We start from the raw sequence: 16,938 nt of genomic DNA, 5'->3' as shown, positions 1-16,938 counted from the left end.
GGAACCGCACGCCGAGCTCCGAGTCCGAAGTGCAGCGCTCGAGGGGAGGGAATCCCTCCAGTGTCTGACGCTTCTTTTACCAAGGAAACCCACATGCGCTCTCTGACGCAACTGCCCATTTTAGGAAACCTGCGTCAATGGACTGAAGCAAGTCAGACAAATAGTGAACTCCGCAGCAGGGCATGACGTCCGTAACAAACAAACAAAAAATACATCTCTCGAGATGTATTTTGCTACTTTAACTGTATCCCAGCTTCTCTAGTATATCTCCAGTGTCCGCTGGGCGAAGGATGGTCAGAGCGGATCTTTCTTTTTCACTGCCTTATCCAGAAACAACCCCTCCCTGGTGGAAGTTGCAACGCCCAGGCGTGACGTAGGCTGTTTCGTTGGTGTTGAAAAGCCGTTGCAGTTCTTTCTAGTGCCATTGAAGTGAGTCATCTCTAGGAAGTGTGGTAAAAAGGAAAAGAAAAAAAGTTAGAACTGTTCCGTGAACAACAGAGAGCTCAGAGGAGTGAAGTAGGCAAGGCGACGGAAAAATATTCCGAAGATTAGACAGGCTATAGGTTTTAAAGCGAACGGTAACCTACGTGAGTCACTCTGTAACTGGAGGTTCACTTTGTCTACTGGATTTGACTGCTGAAGGTGCGCTGTTTTAGTTTAGTTTAAGTTTGCGCACCTGAGAGGATCTTTACCAGGTTAGTATAGATCTACCTGGAACGCAAGAATAATAAGAGCACAATAAGAATATCGACTTTACAAGCAGGGCTAACACAAGAAAAAAGAAAAAAAAAAAAGAGATAATAATCCGTAAAATGTTTTAGGTTTGTTTGAGGAGCATAATTGCACTTTGATTTTTGCCACCTCTTTCTCTGGATATCCCAAATTCACAACGTCTCGAGTCAGAGGATTTTTCTGTTGGTGCCTTTTTACCGCGGGATTTTAAGAAAAGGGGTTTCCGAGCTCAAAACAGTCTGCTGAAATCCTCCTCATTCCTGGATCATGTACCAGGACTACTCCGGGAACTACGACACGTCGTCCCGCGGCAGCAGCACTTCTCCGGCCCAGCCAGAGTCTTTCACAAGCGGCAGCAGCACGATCGGAAGTCCGATCTCTACCTCAAGCTACCAGGTAACACAAGGAAACTGATCTATTAATGATAGCCTAATATACAAAGAAATGCCCGTTCTTTTGAGTGCACAACCTTTTAGAATTTCAAATTGATTTATTTCCATCACGGTATATACCGTGCATTTACTCATTGTCCAGGTCGCCTGGGAAAAACACCGATGAACCCAATGACACCGATTGTATCGGTGACTCAACAGATGCAACACTCGATCTATGCACAAGTATTTCGGACACGCACCATTTGAATTATGTCATAGTCTAAATAGACGTAACCTGATGGTATACTCTGATTAAATAGGTAATTTACCGATCTGCCCGGTGCGCAACTGGCAAAGACGCGTGAATTTGCGCACATAAATAAAACGTGTATTCTTCAAGCGGTAGCTGTTATAAACCACAAACTAATCAGGATTGTCACGTACAGGTGAATTGTGCGCCGTTCGGTGGTGGAGAAATGTGGTATTTGGATTTGAGTCCGTGATTTCCAGATGTCCAAGTCAGGTGTACTTCCCTGTCCCTTTCGAGTACTCGTTAGTAAAACGGTAACATTTCTGGGCTCTTTGCGCCCATATAGCATCTTACTGGAGACGTATTATATGCGCATAAATTTGAATGTCGAGCCCTTCATAGCATATTACATTCCCTGAGCCATTTACACTTTGCGCTGCCAGATAATAAACCGGCTAGAGATAAAGCACAGGCTACTGGGTCCAACGGGCATGTATATAGGCTACTGATTGATATCTTATAAACAAGAGGGTTAGGAGATTTATTGTTTATCGTGGCAGGTACTTAAGACGTGTTGGACACCCATCGAAGGCGTGTGTCGTTACAGAATGTGGTTTAAGTTAAGCGGAAGTTGTTCACGTTATTTGCGTGTCGACTATTACATTCAAATGGTCATGGAGTCAAGAGTGTAATCTAATTTGATCAGACAGGTCCCGGGCTGCACATGGCATATTTCCTCCAGCAGGAAGCGCGCTCAGACTGGGAGAACAGGGCCATCTAAAGCCTGTATTTCCTTACTGAGGAAGTGGCAATAATCAGGTTGTTTATCCCAGAGATTGTTTTTTTTTTTTACCACCAAACCCTGAAGTCCACCTACCGCTTTCATCAGAGGTTATCTAAATGAGATGCACTTTACATATCCTGTTGGTGTTCCAGTGAAATGCCATGACGACGCCGTGCCCGTATATGCAAAAATAATAGGATATAAATCCGGGAATAGCCATGTTGTTTATCCACACCCTAGTCTTGCGTATAGTGCACTTCTGTGGAAAAGCCTCGTCAGACTCACGCGACATTACGGTAAACGACTTTTGGCCCGTATCTATCATTGCTCTGGTTCTCTGTAATCACACACTGGCTGCCTGTTTCCTATTACAGCGGGCTGGAACACGACTTCTTTGTTACGTTGATTGAGACATATCTACCCACGGCATTTTTTTTTTTCTCCAGTTTTTATTAGACCAATATAACATTTTTTTTTTTTTTTTATCAGACCAGGACTTTTGTCAGTTTTCTTTGGAACAATGACTCCACTGAACAATTATGTCCTTCGCCCTCATTTGCATACATTTATCCATTCCTTTATTGAATTGGAATTAGAATGATTTCATTTTGAAGCAAAACTGGCCAAACATTCCGCTCCCATAATTCTGGATAACATGTCTGGCTTGTTACAGCTGGCTGCTTCCCTCCTTACTGGAACTGACCGCGTTTCACATGTGCTTAACAAATCCCATACACAATGACTCACCAGATAAACAAAGGTCCAAAAGACTGCCGGGATATCCGACGGAAAGTCGGGAATCGCGGGGATATGGGGACGTGCGTAAAATTACGCACAAAGCCAGGCAGCCCTTCTGTCTCAGAAACATGAAGCAACACTAATCTAACATCAGTTCTCATACTTGTTATCTTTTTCCAAGCCCTAGACTGCGATATAAAGTGTATAGGTTGTAGATAATTATACATGTACATTTTTAGGTTACATGAAAATTTGAAAATAAAAGTGAGGATTTGTTGCAAAAGTTGAGAGGCTTGGGGACACACTGTACCATCCTTCATCGCAGTATGTCTTAAGAAGTGCTCACAAAACAACAGTTGCATCATCGCTTCTCTAACTTGTCCAATTTTAGGTTTCATAAAGAATTCCCTGTGGAATAATTAATCAAATGAGGAAAAGTTTATTCCAACAAATAATCTTTTTCAGTTTAAGATCGGCCTGTCGAAATTAACCCTCCCACTGTCCTCGGGTAAAAATGCTGTGTTCAACCAAGTTCTATTTTATTTCTATATTTTAATATTTTTGGGGGGATCATTGGTGATCATTCTTTAAATAAACCCTCACAGCCTCCTTGTCACCAATGATCCCCAAAAATATGAAAATAAAATAGAACTTGGTTGAACACAGCAGCGGGTCATTTTGACCCGAGGACAACGGGAGGGTTAATAGGTCTCTAATCCAGAGGTAACAATTCAGCAGTGCTGTTTTGTCTCATGGTTATTGTAGTAAAATGAGATGTACTTGACACCTTGGGCTTTCCCACATGAATCACAGCATGTGTCACTGTTCCACTCCAGGGGCTACATACACAGTGTTTTGCCTATGTGGATTGAATCATTACTATAAGCTTGAAATGTGGAAAATGTGTGAATTTGATCATGGTGGGTGGTGGTGCATGCATCCCTATGATTGTGCTGTAAGTAAAATAGAAACTAAGATGCTTATTGAATGTATCTACATGCAACTTCCAACCCACTTTTCTGGAACATTTTCTTACATTAAGCATCCCCGCTCATCCTTTCTCCTTCACAGAAGTACAGGGTTGACATGCCCGGCTCCAACAGTGCCTTCATCCCCACAATCAATGCAATCACAACCAGCCAAGACCTGCAGTGGATGGTGCAGCCCACCGTCATCACCTCCATGTCCAACCCTTACTCCCGCTCCCACCCGTACGGCCATCACCTGACCAATGGGCCGGGGCTGCTGGGGCACAACACGCTGGCTCGGCCCGGGGTCATCCGCTCCATCGGGGACGCCAGGGGCCGACGCAAGAGGGACGAACAGGTGAGGGACCGGGGATAACAATGTGGGATTTTTAAAGTGTGTTTGGACTGAATACTTTGTCGTTTTCATGAAACCAAGAAGTTCATTTTCTCATGCCAGTAATTTCTATGTATCATTGTTATTCTGCTCACAACCAGCCAGTAATACCCAGTTCTTGTTTTGGCCTCTTCGCTTTATATCGATCATGTATGTCTGTCAAACAACTTATTTTTCCCGCTGTGTTCTTTCTTCATTTGCCCTCAGCTTACCCCAGAGGAAGAGGAGAAACGGAGGGTGAGGCGTGAGAGGAATAAGTTAGCAGCGGCCAAGTGCCGCAACCGCAGGCGAGAGCTCACCGATATGCTGCAAGGGGTGAGTAGAAAACTGGAGCCCGCAGATCAGTGGCAAAATCTTCTTCGGGGTTCTTCTTTAATCACATAAAACAATCACAAATCAGTGATGGCGTATGTTGTTTTTTTGGCAACCAGCTTTAGGTAATCACACCTGTCCTTTCTGGGGGTTTTTGAGAAACGTTTTCATGCTTATTGTTTTGCAGAAAATTCCAAAAGAGCAACAAAAATAAATGATTTGCACACACAGGATACACAGTGCTCAGGAGAAAAGAAAAGTCACTCTTGTTCAGAAGCCTGGCTGGAGTCCAGATTTTTGATGAGTGATTGAACTCCACACCTAAATTTACAACCTCACATTACTGGTTTGCCTCTCGCTGTGCGCCTGAGTACAAGGTCTGAGTGAAAAGATGACAGGCGATGAAAAGCTTTTTGTCTCGGGCAGCTGTAGACAGAGGTAGGGCTGCCTCGCGGCTCTGCCTGGCAGACAGTAACGGCATCTAAATGGACTAATTAGCCGAATTACAGTGAGGTTGAGCTTGTCAGGCCTTAAAAAAAAAAAAAACAGGAATGGAATTTGCTGCAGGCAGCTGTCTCCATGAATGCAGGACATTTTGTAAAAGGGGCAAATTGCTTGTCTCACAATCCCACATAGAGACATGCCGTGTGCGCACACACACATATACAAACCCACTCCACAGCCAGTTCTGCCAGGGGAAAAAAAAAATGCCCTTCCTGCTTCACACACCTGTTTTAAGAGGAAGTGTTGCTTCGCAGTGAAATTTACTTCAATATTTGTTATGTCTTGTATAATTTCAGTGTCTCGTTTACCTCCTCTCTTCGTCGCTTGTGTAAAAATTCCTCATACCTTTGCCCATGATTCAAAGTTCTCAGACAGCATGTCATCTTATCTTTATCTGCCCGATGTCTGCGACTGACAAACGGCGTTTAATGAGATAGGTCTTTGTTTTTTATGTGACACATTAATGACGCACTGTTGATGCAGATCTCATATCTCAGAGACACAAACAATACACAGTCATTATGTGACACTCAAATTCAAGCAGAAGGCTTTGAGATTACACGTTGTTAGTCCAAATGGCTCATGACAAATTCTTGGTTTAATGCGTGATTGTACTTTAGGAAGCTGAGGCAAACAAACAGTGCCCTCTTTTGGCATTTTAGAGAATCACTTATACAGACTGGCTACGTTACTGCTGAGAAAACTGAAGCTTTGATCAGGCCGAAGATACTTTTGTCATTAAATATCTATTTAAAAAAAATTATATTGTAACGTGGTGTTACCAAATTAAAAGCAATCGGCTGAGAAGGTGGCCCAGAGGTTAAGGTGTGCAACATAAATGCAACTTCGCTTGTAGATGTCTTGCTAGTCTGTAGGGTTCTCAGCTATGTCTGTGTTGTCACATCCCATGCTAGGATGCCTGTACTCAATTTTCTTTCCTGTTTTCAATTAACAGGAGACAGAGAAGCTGGAGGAGGAGAAAGCCGATCTGCAGAAGGAGATAGAGAGCCTGCAGAAGGAGAAAGACAAGCTGGAGTTCATGCTGGTTGCTCACAATCCCGTGTGCAAGCTGCCCATGGATGAGCGCCATCAGTCGTCAGGGCACCAGCAGCAGCAGTGCGGCCCGCTCCCGCTGACCATGCGCCCCACCATGGGCACGCGGGCTCACATGAACCATATAGTGGTGAAGCAGGAGCCGGAGGATATGGAGGAGAACGTGGGCAAGTCTCAGCGCTCCGTCATCAAGCCTATTTGCCTCGGTGGCAGCGGGGGGATGTACTGCCTCGACGGAGACAGCCTGAACACGCCGGTGGTGGTGGCGTCCACCCCGGCTGCCACGCCAAACGCTCCGAGCCTCATATTCACCTACCCAAACATGCTGGAGCCCGACAGCCCCTCGCCATCCTCCGAGTCCTGCTCCAAGGCCCACCGGCGCAGCAGCAGCAGCGGCGACCAGTCCTCAGACTCCCTCAACTCACCCACCCTCCTGGCCCTCTGAGCGAGGGCTCGGCTCGGCGCGGCTGAGACACAAACACTGTGGTTGAAAGCAGACATGAGGATCGACTGCGCGCCCCTCCCCCTCCCCCCATTCCTCCAGTGTCTTTAAAGACCCAAGAGCACATTCAAAAGTCCAGACCAAGCTGACCATGTGAGCTGTTTCCCGTCCAGAGGGAGACCCACAAGGGCTACGCCGCGTGTTTCTTCTCGTTCTGCTTCAGTGTAAAAAAAAAAAAAAAATTATTTGTCAAAGTGTGTGCACCGACCCTGAAAAGCATCATCCCTTCGCCATTTCAACTCCAGAGTGTCAACTTGTTTACTGGGCAGACGGTTCTGAAGAAAGACATGCCAAAATCTGGCAATCATGAATTGATGTGACTACAACCAGAGAGCGCGTTGTTAATATATTTTTTTGAAAATGTTTTAAAAAGCCATGTGGCCGACACCTGCACTCTGCCAAGATGAATCAATAAATAAATCTCTTAAGCGAGGTCAGCACTCGACTGGAATTTCTGGGGAGAGAAAGAGACAATGAGCAAAGACTTCCTCTCATCTTTTTTTCCATTTAGATTTGTCCTTTCGTAACTTGGAACTTGATTCAGGATAGCTTCTACGAGTGTGTACACATTTCTGATGTTATTACCATCTCTTTAATTGTATTTATGGCCTGTGCTGATAAAAAATTTACAAAGTGTTTTGTTGAGACATTGTCCTCTCCTTTAATCTGCCTGTAGAAAAGCAACGTGGTCGCCTGCAGGGTGACCAAAGTACTCCTCAGTGTTGCAAAAGGATACGAGCCAACTTTCAATCAATGACTAGTTCCTCAATACGCTATACTTTCTATTTTGCCATAGTGGCTTGACTTTACAGTAGTATTGGTGTGCTTTTCCTCAGTGATTCTGTACCTGAACTTTACAACCTGTTTTTGACAAAGTGTATGTGATTTACATTGATGTCAGGGATATCTCTCATGTGTAGTAGAACCCCATTGTGAAGAGCGTTGCAGGACTGCTGGCTGCTGAATGGTCTAGCCAAAGTGTTGCGGAGGTGGTACTATACTGTATGTAGAGGGACGATAGACTTCATTGCGTGTCATGTCAAGAGAGGTTCGTCTTTTATTCGCTCAGACTTTTCAAAACGTTTGAACAAAACCCTCCTCAGCTGGACTTTGTCCTTCTTTGTTTCACACGTCCTCTAAACAAAGGTCTTACCTTTTTCAACACTGCCTCTCGGGGGCAGGTCAGGTTTCAAAAAGCCAAAAAGGTTTGTATGACATGTAATTCGTCCGTCTTTGTCTAAAAGGGGGGATTTTGCTCAAATTTGAAAAAAGCCACTGTGGTCTAGACTGTCGCCAGCTGCCAATGATGTCAACCCTGTTTATACTGTGTTTGTAAATCTGTCACTTTTAGTAAAGAAACTATGTTTAAATTCATCTCAGATGTGCTGATATATGGGTGTGTGAACACATGCCAACGTCGAGGTACTGGAAACTTAGTGGAAGCCTTACTGGGTTAAAACGAAGGCCAGACACAGTTCACTTTTTGACAATAAGGAAATGATAAGGAGACTCTCTCTACAGCTGGCCTGACATGAAAGAGTGGACACTTTGAGTTCTATGAAGAAGTTCTTTGTCGTTATTTTTGCGGGTTTTTATCTAAAAGGGATGAGGGTTTAAAATTCGATGCACTGAGAAGGACAGAACAGCGATATCTGAGACTGTTTTTTGTTTGTTTACTTCAGACATTCCTAATGAATATATTGTCAGGGGTTGCCATCTTTGCTCGAACCCTTTTTATCATCAGAGGAAAAGAAAAAAGTTGTGGTCGGAAGACTTTTGTTGCGCTGGATGCAGAAAACAGACTTTGCAATTCAATACAAGCTGCTGCTACTTGTTTGGAAAGAACATGACGGCTGTTTATCTTTGAATGATGTCAGAATTAAGGTCACTGGTATTGTGGTATATTGTGTCATGCAACAGGAAATCTTGAATCCTCTACGACAACATAAACAGGTGAAATAATAACCAAAAACGTAACTATGTCTTTATGTTGAAATATTCTGGAGCCCCTCGACACACATAGGAAAGCCATTGACTGTAGATCTTCTACTGTACATGTCATCTACTGTCTGTCGCCTGTTTTCAACTACTATTACTTCTTTTCCAAATGCTTTAACTGTTTAAAATGATTCAAAATGAATAAAAACAGCAATATGTATAGCAGTGTTTGTTAATTTAAAAGAATAATAATAAAAAAGTCATTTTCAGCTCTGAATTGTTGTTTTTTTGTTCATGGGAATGTTCGTACAATAAGGGACATCGGCTGTGATTCAATCCAGTATTCATAATGTAATAACTCTATTTATTTATTTATCATTGCAGTTATTCCAAAGTATGAAAGACCACTTGACTATTTTTTGGAAATTAAAAATATCAAACTAAAAGTCAGGTTAGCAACAAGCAGTTTGTTGTTGTTGTTGTTGTTGTTTTTAAAAGGACAAAGAACAAAAATTAAAAATAAAAATAATTTTTATTCAAAAGTATTACAAATGTTATTTACATTGCACACGTTTTGTTCCTGGCAAAGAAAGTGCAGTGCATATTACATAATCTTCAAGGACAATGTTCGAGTAATATAAAGAAGTATCGTATTTATTTGTCATCTCCTGGCAACATCTTATGTCAACACACATTACTTACATAGACTATGTGATGAGAAAACACCCTGTTGAGATAAGCATTACCTTTTCATTATAGTGGTGATGATAAACCATTACTAGCAGTATTTATTGCCAGACTGTTGTAATAGACTGCATGACCTTTATCTTAGTCTGACTGGCTTCATAATCTTAGTTTCAATGAACTCAAAATCACCATAACATCATATTAAAAACATCAGTCAATCTCACAGGAGATTTGTGTTTTAGTCAAGTTTGACAGACTATAAAGAAAAATGTTGCTTCATGGAATGAATTTGAATTTACAGTAACATATCCACATTACACAGATAAATGCATTATTTTGTATTATCAGTATCAATTGAATATAAGTTGACAATCAAAATGAGTTCATTCACAAATAAAGTGGACATAATTCTCCAGGCCCGCTGAAAAATAGAGCTGGTCTGTCAGTAGCTCTTGGATGAGCTACACTTTTATTGGAAGAGGACGGCACTGGCCTTCTGCAGGCTAGAAAAGGTGCAATAAACCCACACAAGTGGAAAATTCGTATCTGAACCAACTGACATAAAATGAAATGTCATACAAACATCCTGACGCTATCACTGAAAGCGTTTATTTCTCCGTCCCTGTGTACGACGGAGAGCATCGATTTTAGAGTTTAGATGTTTAGACTCACAGATTCGTAAAGAAGTTGTTTTTATTTTAACATCATATAAAGTGTTTAGTTCCATTATCGCGTGTGGCTCTGCTGGTAAAGTGAATCGTGTGACGAGTGTGTTTAAATCCAAATCGCGAGTATTTGCTGCCCTCAAGTGGTCATTAAAGGGCAATGCAACGCTTGGTTGAAACGGAAGGGAATTATATTCCCGGCGGGTCTCTATTGCGAATCAGTTCAATTCAATTCAGGGCAGAATGACCACGCGCCGTGATCCCAAATGCAATTTACAACTACAAAAGAACATACAGCAAGCAAATCAAATAATAAACACCTACATTATCGTCATCAATGTTCACAAAAGGGAGAGACCAAGGCTTTATGCGTAACGTTGGGATGTTTCAAGGATGATGTGCTTGGTAAGTGTCCTTTTGAAATGATGTAAATATTTGGTGAACTGGTCTGCGTTAAAACATTCTTTGACAGATGAATAAGAAAGTGCTACAAGAGGTCAGGAGTGCACAGTCCTCCAATAAAGTGCTTAGCATTTCACAACTGTGAAACAATTAACCCTTACTACATTGTATAATTATTAGAGCTAATTAAGACAAAGTGCGTCATTGCCTTCATTTCTATGTGCTGCTATTGATGTCCACTAGGTGGCAGTAATCACTTATTTAGGTTGTCATGGATGGGCTGCGGCGATACCTGCTGTTGATAAAAGACTAATTTGATTAGAACCTAATTTTTTAATTTTTTTTTTCTATATAAGGTTAGTCAAAGTGAAATGAAGTCACGACGCTACTCAATGTAATATGAAACTTCAGCTGTTTATTATATATTTTTTTTAAACTTCTTCTAATCAATTAGGCTGCATTTACAAGTGACGTGCCAAATGAATACACTTGAAACCTCAGAGTGCTGCTCGCACTTACCACCAGCATAGGTTAACCAGGGTTTACCTATTTTGTAATACCATTTCATACTGAAGCCAATCAGCGTTACACTCGGGTCAGCAACGGATGCCGTTTCAAAATGAAGTACAATAACCCATTCAGTTAGACATCAAACCCAAATGCTTTCTGCGGATGTTAGTTGCTGCAGAGTAAAAGGAGTCAAACGGAGCCGATACTGCCTGACAATAAACTAATCCGATTTTGGTGGCCAAAGGGCAAAGGTCAAGGTTAGTGCGACCTTACATCTGTCCCATTATGATGAACACGATGTCTCAGAAATGCTTCGAGGGAATCTTTCAAAAATGTTGCCGAAAGTTCACTTGGACTCGAGCGAAAGCTTGTTCTCACCTGCACTGCTAACGTGAAAAATAAATCCATTTTGACGACATGCTGTACAATCACTTTTTTTTATTATCACGTTTTAGACGACATACTAAAGTATGACTTTTTTCATATCTCCTCCACCTCAGCAATTTTCCTTTATAAAGGCAGATTACAAAAAAAAATTTTATAATAATTCTCTCATTCCTACTTGACAAATGAGCACAAGTACATTTGCTATTTAAACAATGGACACTGGACGGGAAAATAGCAACTGCATCGGCCTGAGAGTAGTAGACACCGGCTGTGTGCTTCGAGGTGCTTTCTGCTTCTTTGTTTGGATTTCAGGGTCATGGAACTTCCTTCTCATCTTTCCAGACAGCACTAAAAAGAATTTAAAATCTTAATGCCATATAGAAAAATCTGGTGCCGACCTTTGAGATAGTACAGAGGAGTTTTCACAACCATTCACATCCAGCAGCATACTGACAGGGTTTAAATCCTTGTAATGTGGCAGAAGAGCGTAAACTGATTGTGTTTTTGGAGCAGCGCCCTTCAAATATCAATAGCTGAAATCCTAGCGTGGGCACTTTCCACGAAATCAAACGCTGAGTTTCTGGGACGTTTCAGCCCGCTCGGGCTGAGTCAGGTGGTTGGCACTGAGACGTCGTGTAATTTAATCGTTACAAATAAATGCGCGTGCACTGCAAAGACATCTATAACTTTGAAATGATCACAGACCGTGCACTGGTGTAAGTTTATCTAGCGTTCATTCGTTACAGAGAACATTTGACGATACCAGTTCCTCGTATCCTTCCCGCTCTTTCCCGTCACTGTGTGCTTGGATTTAATCGATTTTCACCCGGAGATCTGATTGCGGCTCACATTGAATTTAAGACAGCATTTTTGTTTCGGGTGATATTTCAGCCAGAAACGGTGCACGTGTTTTCACACCGCGGTAAAAGATGCCTTTCAACGGTACATCTTTGGTCGCGAGTGAATGCTGAGTGGGCAGAAATACTGGTAACCGCAAGGGCAATTGAAGGGAAATTGTGAATCTGGTGAAACTAATGAGAAAGTAGCAACACACCAAAAGGCAAGCAACAGAGCTAAAAAAAATAAATAAAATAAAATAAAATACAAGGAGCTATTGAGACGTGACCCTGTGTGATAGTCATTTACTGCTGTGCAGGTGATTTTATTTGCTACAGTAAAGTCAGGACGAGGCTGCAAATATTATTCTTAGCTTCTCATGTGATGACGCACATTGAGATAATAAAACATCCTAAAGTGGTGTTTGTTACATGCTTGAGAGATAAATAATGCTTTAATGCTTTTTACAACTTCGAGAGAAGTCGGGCAAAGCTATTAATCAGCAGATTTCTGCAAGTAAAGCGCAAGTATCAATCTTCTAAATGGAGGATACCAGCAAATGCACACAATAAAAGGAATGTTCCGTACAGTGATGTGTTCTTAGATACTGGGTTGCATTGCAATAGACAATTACTGTCTCACGCTCGTATGCCACCCAGTCAAGTTGCACTTGACATTAATGTATGTCCAGACTCGTATAATATATGTAGTGAAGACGATGGAGGAATCCTAATGTGTTCGCATGCTTGGCCACTAAAGCTGATTCTGACAGAGTACAATTTGTAACCATGACAGCAGACGATGCTTCCAGTAGAGATGTTACGGCGAAGAAGCTACAAGTCGAGGATGCTTCGCTCACACCTTCGACCAGACCGTAGTGGATTGCGGTGTCACAATTAGTGTCACCAATTCAATATCCAATTTAAGATTAAATGTGGTCACAATTGTCAGGAGTCCTGTTTTCCTCCGTTTTGCCCCCGATCTCCTCTCCTCCCGTGTCCCCTCAGTCTCCTGTCTGCTTGTTCTGTGTCCTCCTCCCCTCACCTCCCGTGGCCACGCCCCTCACCGGTCCCAGCAGCTGCAGCCACTCACCCCGGATCACCTCCTGCAGGTGTGCTGCATCTCCCTGATCACCTCCCCGGACTATATGTACCCTGCCCCTGCACTCCTCTGGTCGGTTCATTTGTTAGTCACCCGTCCGTCCTGTTCCCGTTCCTCCGGCTCCTGTTCCTCCTGCGGAGCTCCCTGCCGGAGTCACCAGTCGGTGGAGTTGCCCTCCCGACTCGGAGGATTATTGACTCCGTTTCTTCCAGCGGTCCCGTCCGCTGGTCTGCCGGCTGCCCAGCCAGCCGTGTCTCCCCGGATCTGTCGGTTGAGTTGCCCTCCTGACTGGGAAGCAGATTGACGTTGTAGGTACCACCTTTTGTTTGTTTGTTTGTTTGTTTGTTTTCGTTTATTGGAATAAAGACTGTATTTTGGAACTGATACCCAAGTCTGTGAGCCTGCGTTTGGGTCCCGGTAAACACCACCTCGTGACAACAATCTCCCCTTCTGTTCCTGAGTGAGAGCGTCGCATTCATAGTAACGGGAAAGGACATGATGTAACAGTGCCTGTGTCTTTGACCACCAAAAGACTTGTAAGTTCATCTTTAACCCCACGTGACCATTTGTGCCAAAGCTGAAAAAAAACACCTGACATTCCTGCAAAATCATGTTTATGGACATTATGCGGACGTGGGTTCAGAGTGAAATGGACTTTTCACCTTTGATCACCAAGATCTTTTCAGTTCAACCTTTCGTCAAAATAAACTTGTTACTTGTCACTGTAACAACCGGTTCGACAGAGCTCAAATAAAATGTACCTTTGCAATGGGAAAGGTCAAAACTTCTGTTTCTTTAGTTGGCTTTTTCAGCACGTGAACTTCCCTGCATGTCAGCTGTTAACGCGTATTCTGTCAATAACATCCTCTTCCTGTTAACAGCCTCGAGTGCAGGCTTTGAGAGTTTTGCTTCTAGTCATTCGATTTACCCGAACAGTACAGAAAGTAGCTTTGTGTTCCTGCGTAGAGAATCACCTGGCTGACCTTCAATGCCGAGATGACCGCAGATATTGCTGACGGTGACTTTCATTTGGAAAGGCTGAAGCCATCAGCTGAATCAAGAGTGCAGTGCTCGAGTGACTTTAAGCGTAAAGGGAAAGGTGCAGGAGGGGGAACCCAGGCAGAAAAGGTGACCATGCCCCCGAGCGCTGATGTAAACATTTATTTAAGGACAGAAGCCTCAAACTACTTGGCAATTCTCTGACCGCTGACGGCTGCACTCCAAATGCTATCGGCTGCCACGGAGAGTAATCTGACTACGGATCACAACGTCGTCAGGGGCCACGATGTGTATAAAAATGAGTTGTCCACAGCGTTGGCATCATTTGGAGGGCAGCTGAGACATTTGGCCCGTTCTCATTGATCGGCACATTCTTATCAGTGGAAGACAAAACACGGATACGCTACATACTGTAGATGAAGGTGACTGCGGCAGGAGGGGGGGGCGTTAAAACACGGCACCATTCGATGTTTTGCTCGCATACAGATTCGACACGCGAATATTAACCGAGTGGAAGAAATGTGACTCCTCAAAATGTTAGTAATGCAAACAAAGACCCGAGTTGCTTTATTGTGAGGTTTATTGTTGCATGTTTAAAGTGTATTGATACTCCTCGTATGGGGCATCTGTGAATTCAGCATCTTCCGGGGATTTGTATCGACTCTCGACTCGGGCACATTGATTGAGAGCTCATTGCACTGACGACCGAGCAAACGCCACGAAGCCTCTCGCTGGATGAAGCGATTAAAAGCATTTTGAAAACAAAACAAAACACAAAAGAGACACGACACAATGACGCATGGATCGATGGCAGATGAGGACTGCAGCAGCGTGGTGGGACTGGAGACGGGCTCGGACGAAGGAAACTGACGAATACAGAATGCTGCGTCATGTCTAAAACACCTTTTTAAAGATGGTGGGAAAACCAGAGAAAAACTGAATTTGTCCAATTGGAGAGAATAAATGTTATACTTTTGTAACTTTTATAAGAAGCAATTACTTATTCTCCGCTAACAAATACAAAGTTTAATATATAAGCAATAAAACCCACCAGTGGTCTTTTCAGCGTAGTTACGGGTTTTGGTGCCCCGGCCTTGCTTGGTCTGTTATGAACATGCAGTAGCTAATGTTATCCAAGTTCAAATAGATTTTTACCGTGTGACTGACTTGTCTGGTGTGTTGGCTCACTGTAAATACAATAAACGACAATAATAAAATAAATAATCCCGTAACTGTCCTCTGTAAGCTTTCCAACCCATAGTATGCAGAAGTTACTGTTCCTTACTTGGTAATTGTGGACATGCTTGATTACTTTCATGCAGTTTATTAGGCAGCTAAGCATTTGACTTTGCTCAGGGAAAATGTTGAACCTCGTCCTGAGTTTTTAACTGTCACCCGTGTGTCTGCTAATACTTCTCAGGAGATGTGCGCGATGAATGACTTGAGAGTTGTTGACGCTTTGTTCTTGGACTCTTCAGAAGAAAGCTGTATTTGCCGGAGAGGTTTCAGTTATTGTTTCTCTTGAGAGCCAAGTGTCTTTGCTTCTGATAGAACTTGGAGAACCTATTGAAGATGTTGGTGATGGGCAGAGCCACGATCAGCAGCCCACAGATGATGCACAGAGTTCCTATCAGCTTCCCAGCTAAAGTAACAGGGAAGGTGTCCCCGTAGCCGACCGTAGTCATGCTAATGGTGGCCCACCACCAGCCAATGGGGATGTTCTGCAGCTCCGACTCTTCAGATTCCTTCTCTACAAAGTAAATGAGGGCAGAAAACATGGAAATGCCCACAGACAGGAAAAGCACCAGCAGCCCCACGTCCCGTGAGCTGTGCCGCATTGTGGCACCGAGAGAGCGAAGGCCAACCGAATGTCGAGCCAGTTTTAAAATACGAAACACTCTCATCAACCTCAAGATCTGCGCCACTTTGCCGACATTCCCCAGGTCTGTGTTCCCATCCTCGCTCATGATGTCACGGACTAAAGTGACATAGAAGGGCATAACTGACAGTAAGTCAATAATATTTAGAGGGCTGCTCAAGAACTTCCTGGCTGACGGTGCCACGGCCAAACGGAGAATGAACTCCGCAGAGAAGAACAGGACGCAGACGTTCTCAAAGAAAGTCAGCGCTGGATTTTCAATCTCGTTTTCGTCGAGACCCACCTGATGGAAGTCCGGCATGCTGTGCACGCACATGGCTACGATGGAGACGATAACCACACTCAGGGATACCACGGCCATCACTTTGGCTGAGGTGGAGAAGCCCGGATTCTCAAGTCGCATCCAAATGCTCCTGCGGACGTTTGCGCACCGGGAGCCTTCAAACAGTTCTATGTCGTCCTCCAAAACCGACAGCTCCTCGATGGAAGAGCCCGGGCTGGGCAGCTGCAGTTCATCACTCCTCTGATCCCAGCACTTGTTCTCGGCAAGCTCCATCAGTTCATGGAACCTGTTGGTGCAGCAGCAGTCCAGGTGTCGCTCCTTGATGCCCCAGTACTCGATCTCTTGGCAAAATGAGAGGATGCACAATCCATCCGCCAGGTGGATTTTCCCGGTGAGGTAAAAGTTGAGAACGTAGCAGAAAAACCTCGGGTTGCGGTCGAAGTAGTACTCCATTTCAGAGGGGCTGAAGTCGTCGCAGAGCTCCAGGATGGCTTCGTTGGAGCTGCAGCACAGGAGGCGACCCAGCCGTGTCTGCGGGAATCGCTTGAGCGCAGTGTGATCCATTCGTTGTTTGAAACCTCCGACGTTGACATTAATGAAGCGATCCTCGGGCTGATGGAGGATTTTGCCGTACACCAT

The 16,938-nt window shown here is 43.6% G+C and overlaps 2 protein-coding genes across 2 annotated transcripts; one reads left to right on the top strand and one right to left on the bottom strand.

Moving 5' to 3' along the window:
• The first annotated feature begins 291 nt into the window (after positions 1-291).
• Positions 292-8,818, top strand: fosl2 (FOS like 2, AP-1 transcription factor subunit). The gene is made up of 4 exons (XM_069688225.1): positions 292-1,128; positions 3,950-4,204; positions 4,448-4,555; positions 6,012-8,818. Exons 1-4 carry the CDS (start codon positions 1,000-1,002, stop codon positions 6,552-6,554), a joined length of 1,035 nt encoding a protein of 344 aa, XP_069544326.1. The 5' UTR covers positions 292-999; the 3' UTR covers positions 6,555-8,818.
• Positions 8,819-15,642: 6,824 nt separating this feature from the next.
• Positions 15,643-16,938, bottom strand: LOC138614670 (potassium voltage-gated channel subfamily S member 3-like). Its single transcript, XM_069688230.1, has one exon. It carries the CDS (start codon positions 16,936-16,938, stop codon positions 15,643-15,645), a length of 1,296 nt encoding a protein of 431 aa, XP_069544331.1.

This window comes from Brachyistius frenatus, unplaced genomic scaffold (assembly GCF_029030835.1).
Source record: "Brachyistius frenatus isolate BFR_SWC_R1_liver_20210118 unplaced genomic scaffold, ASM2903083v1 Contig_545, whole genome shotgun sequence".
NCBI lineage: Eukaryota > Metazoa > Chordata > Actinopteri > Embiotocidae > Brachyistius > Brachyistius frenatus.
The sequence above is the reverse complement of the archived record's forward strand: the minus strand, read 5'-3'. Positions and strand labels throughout refer to the sequence as shown.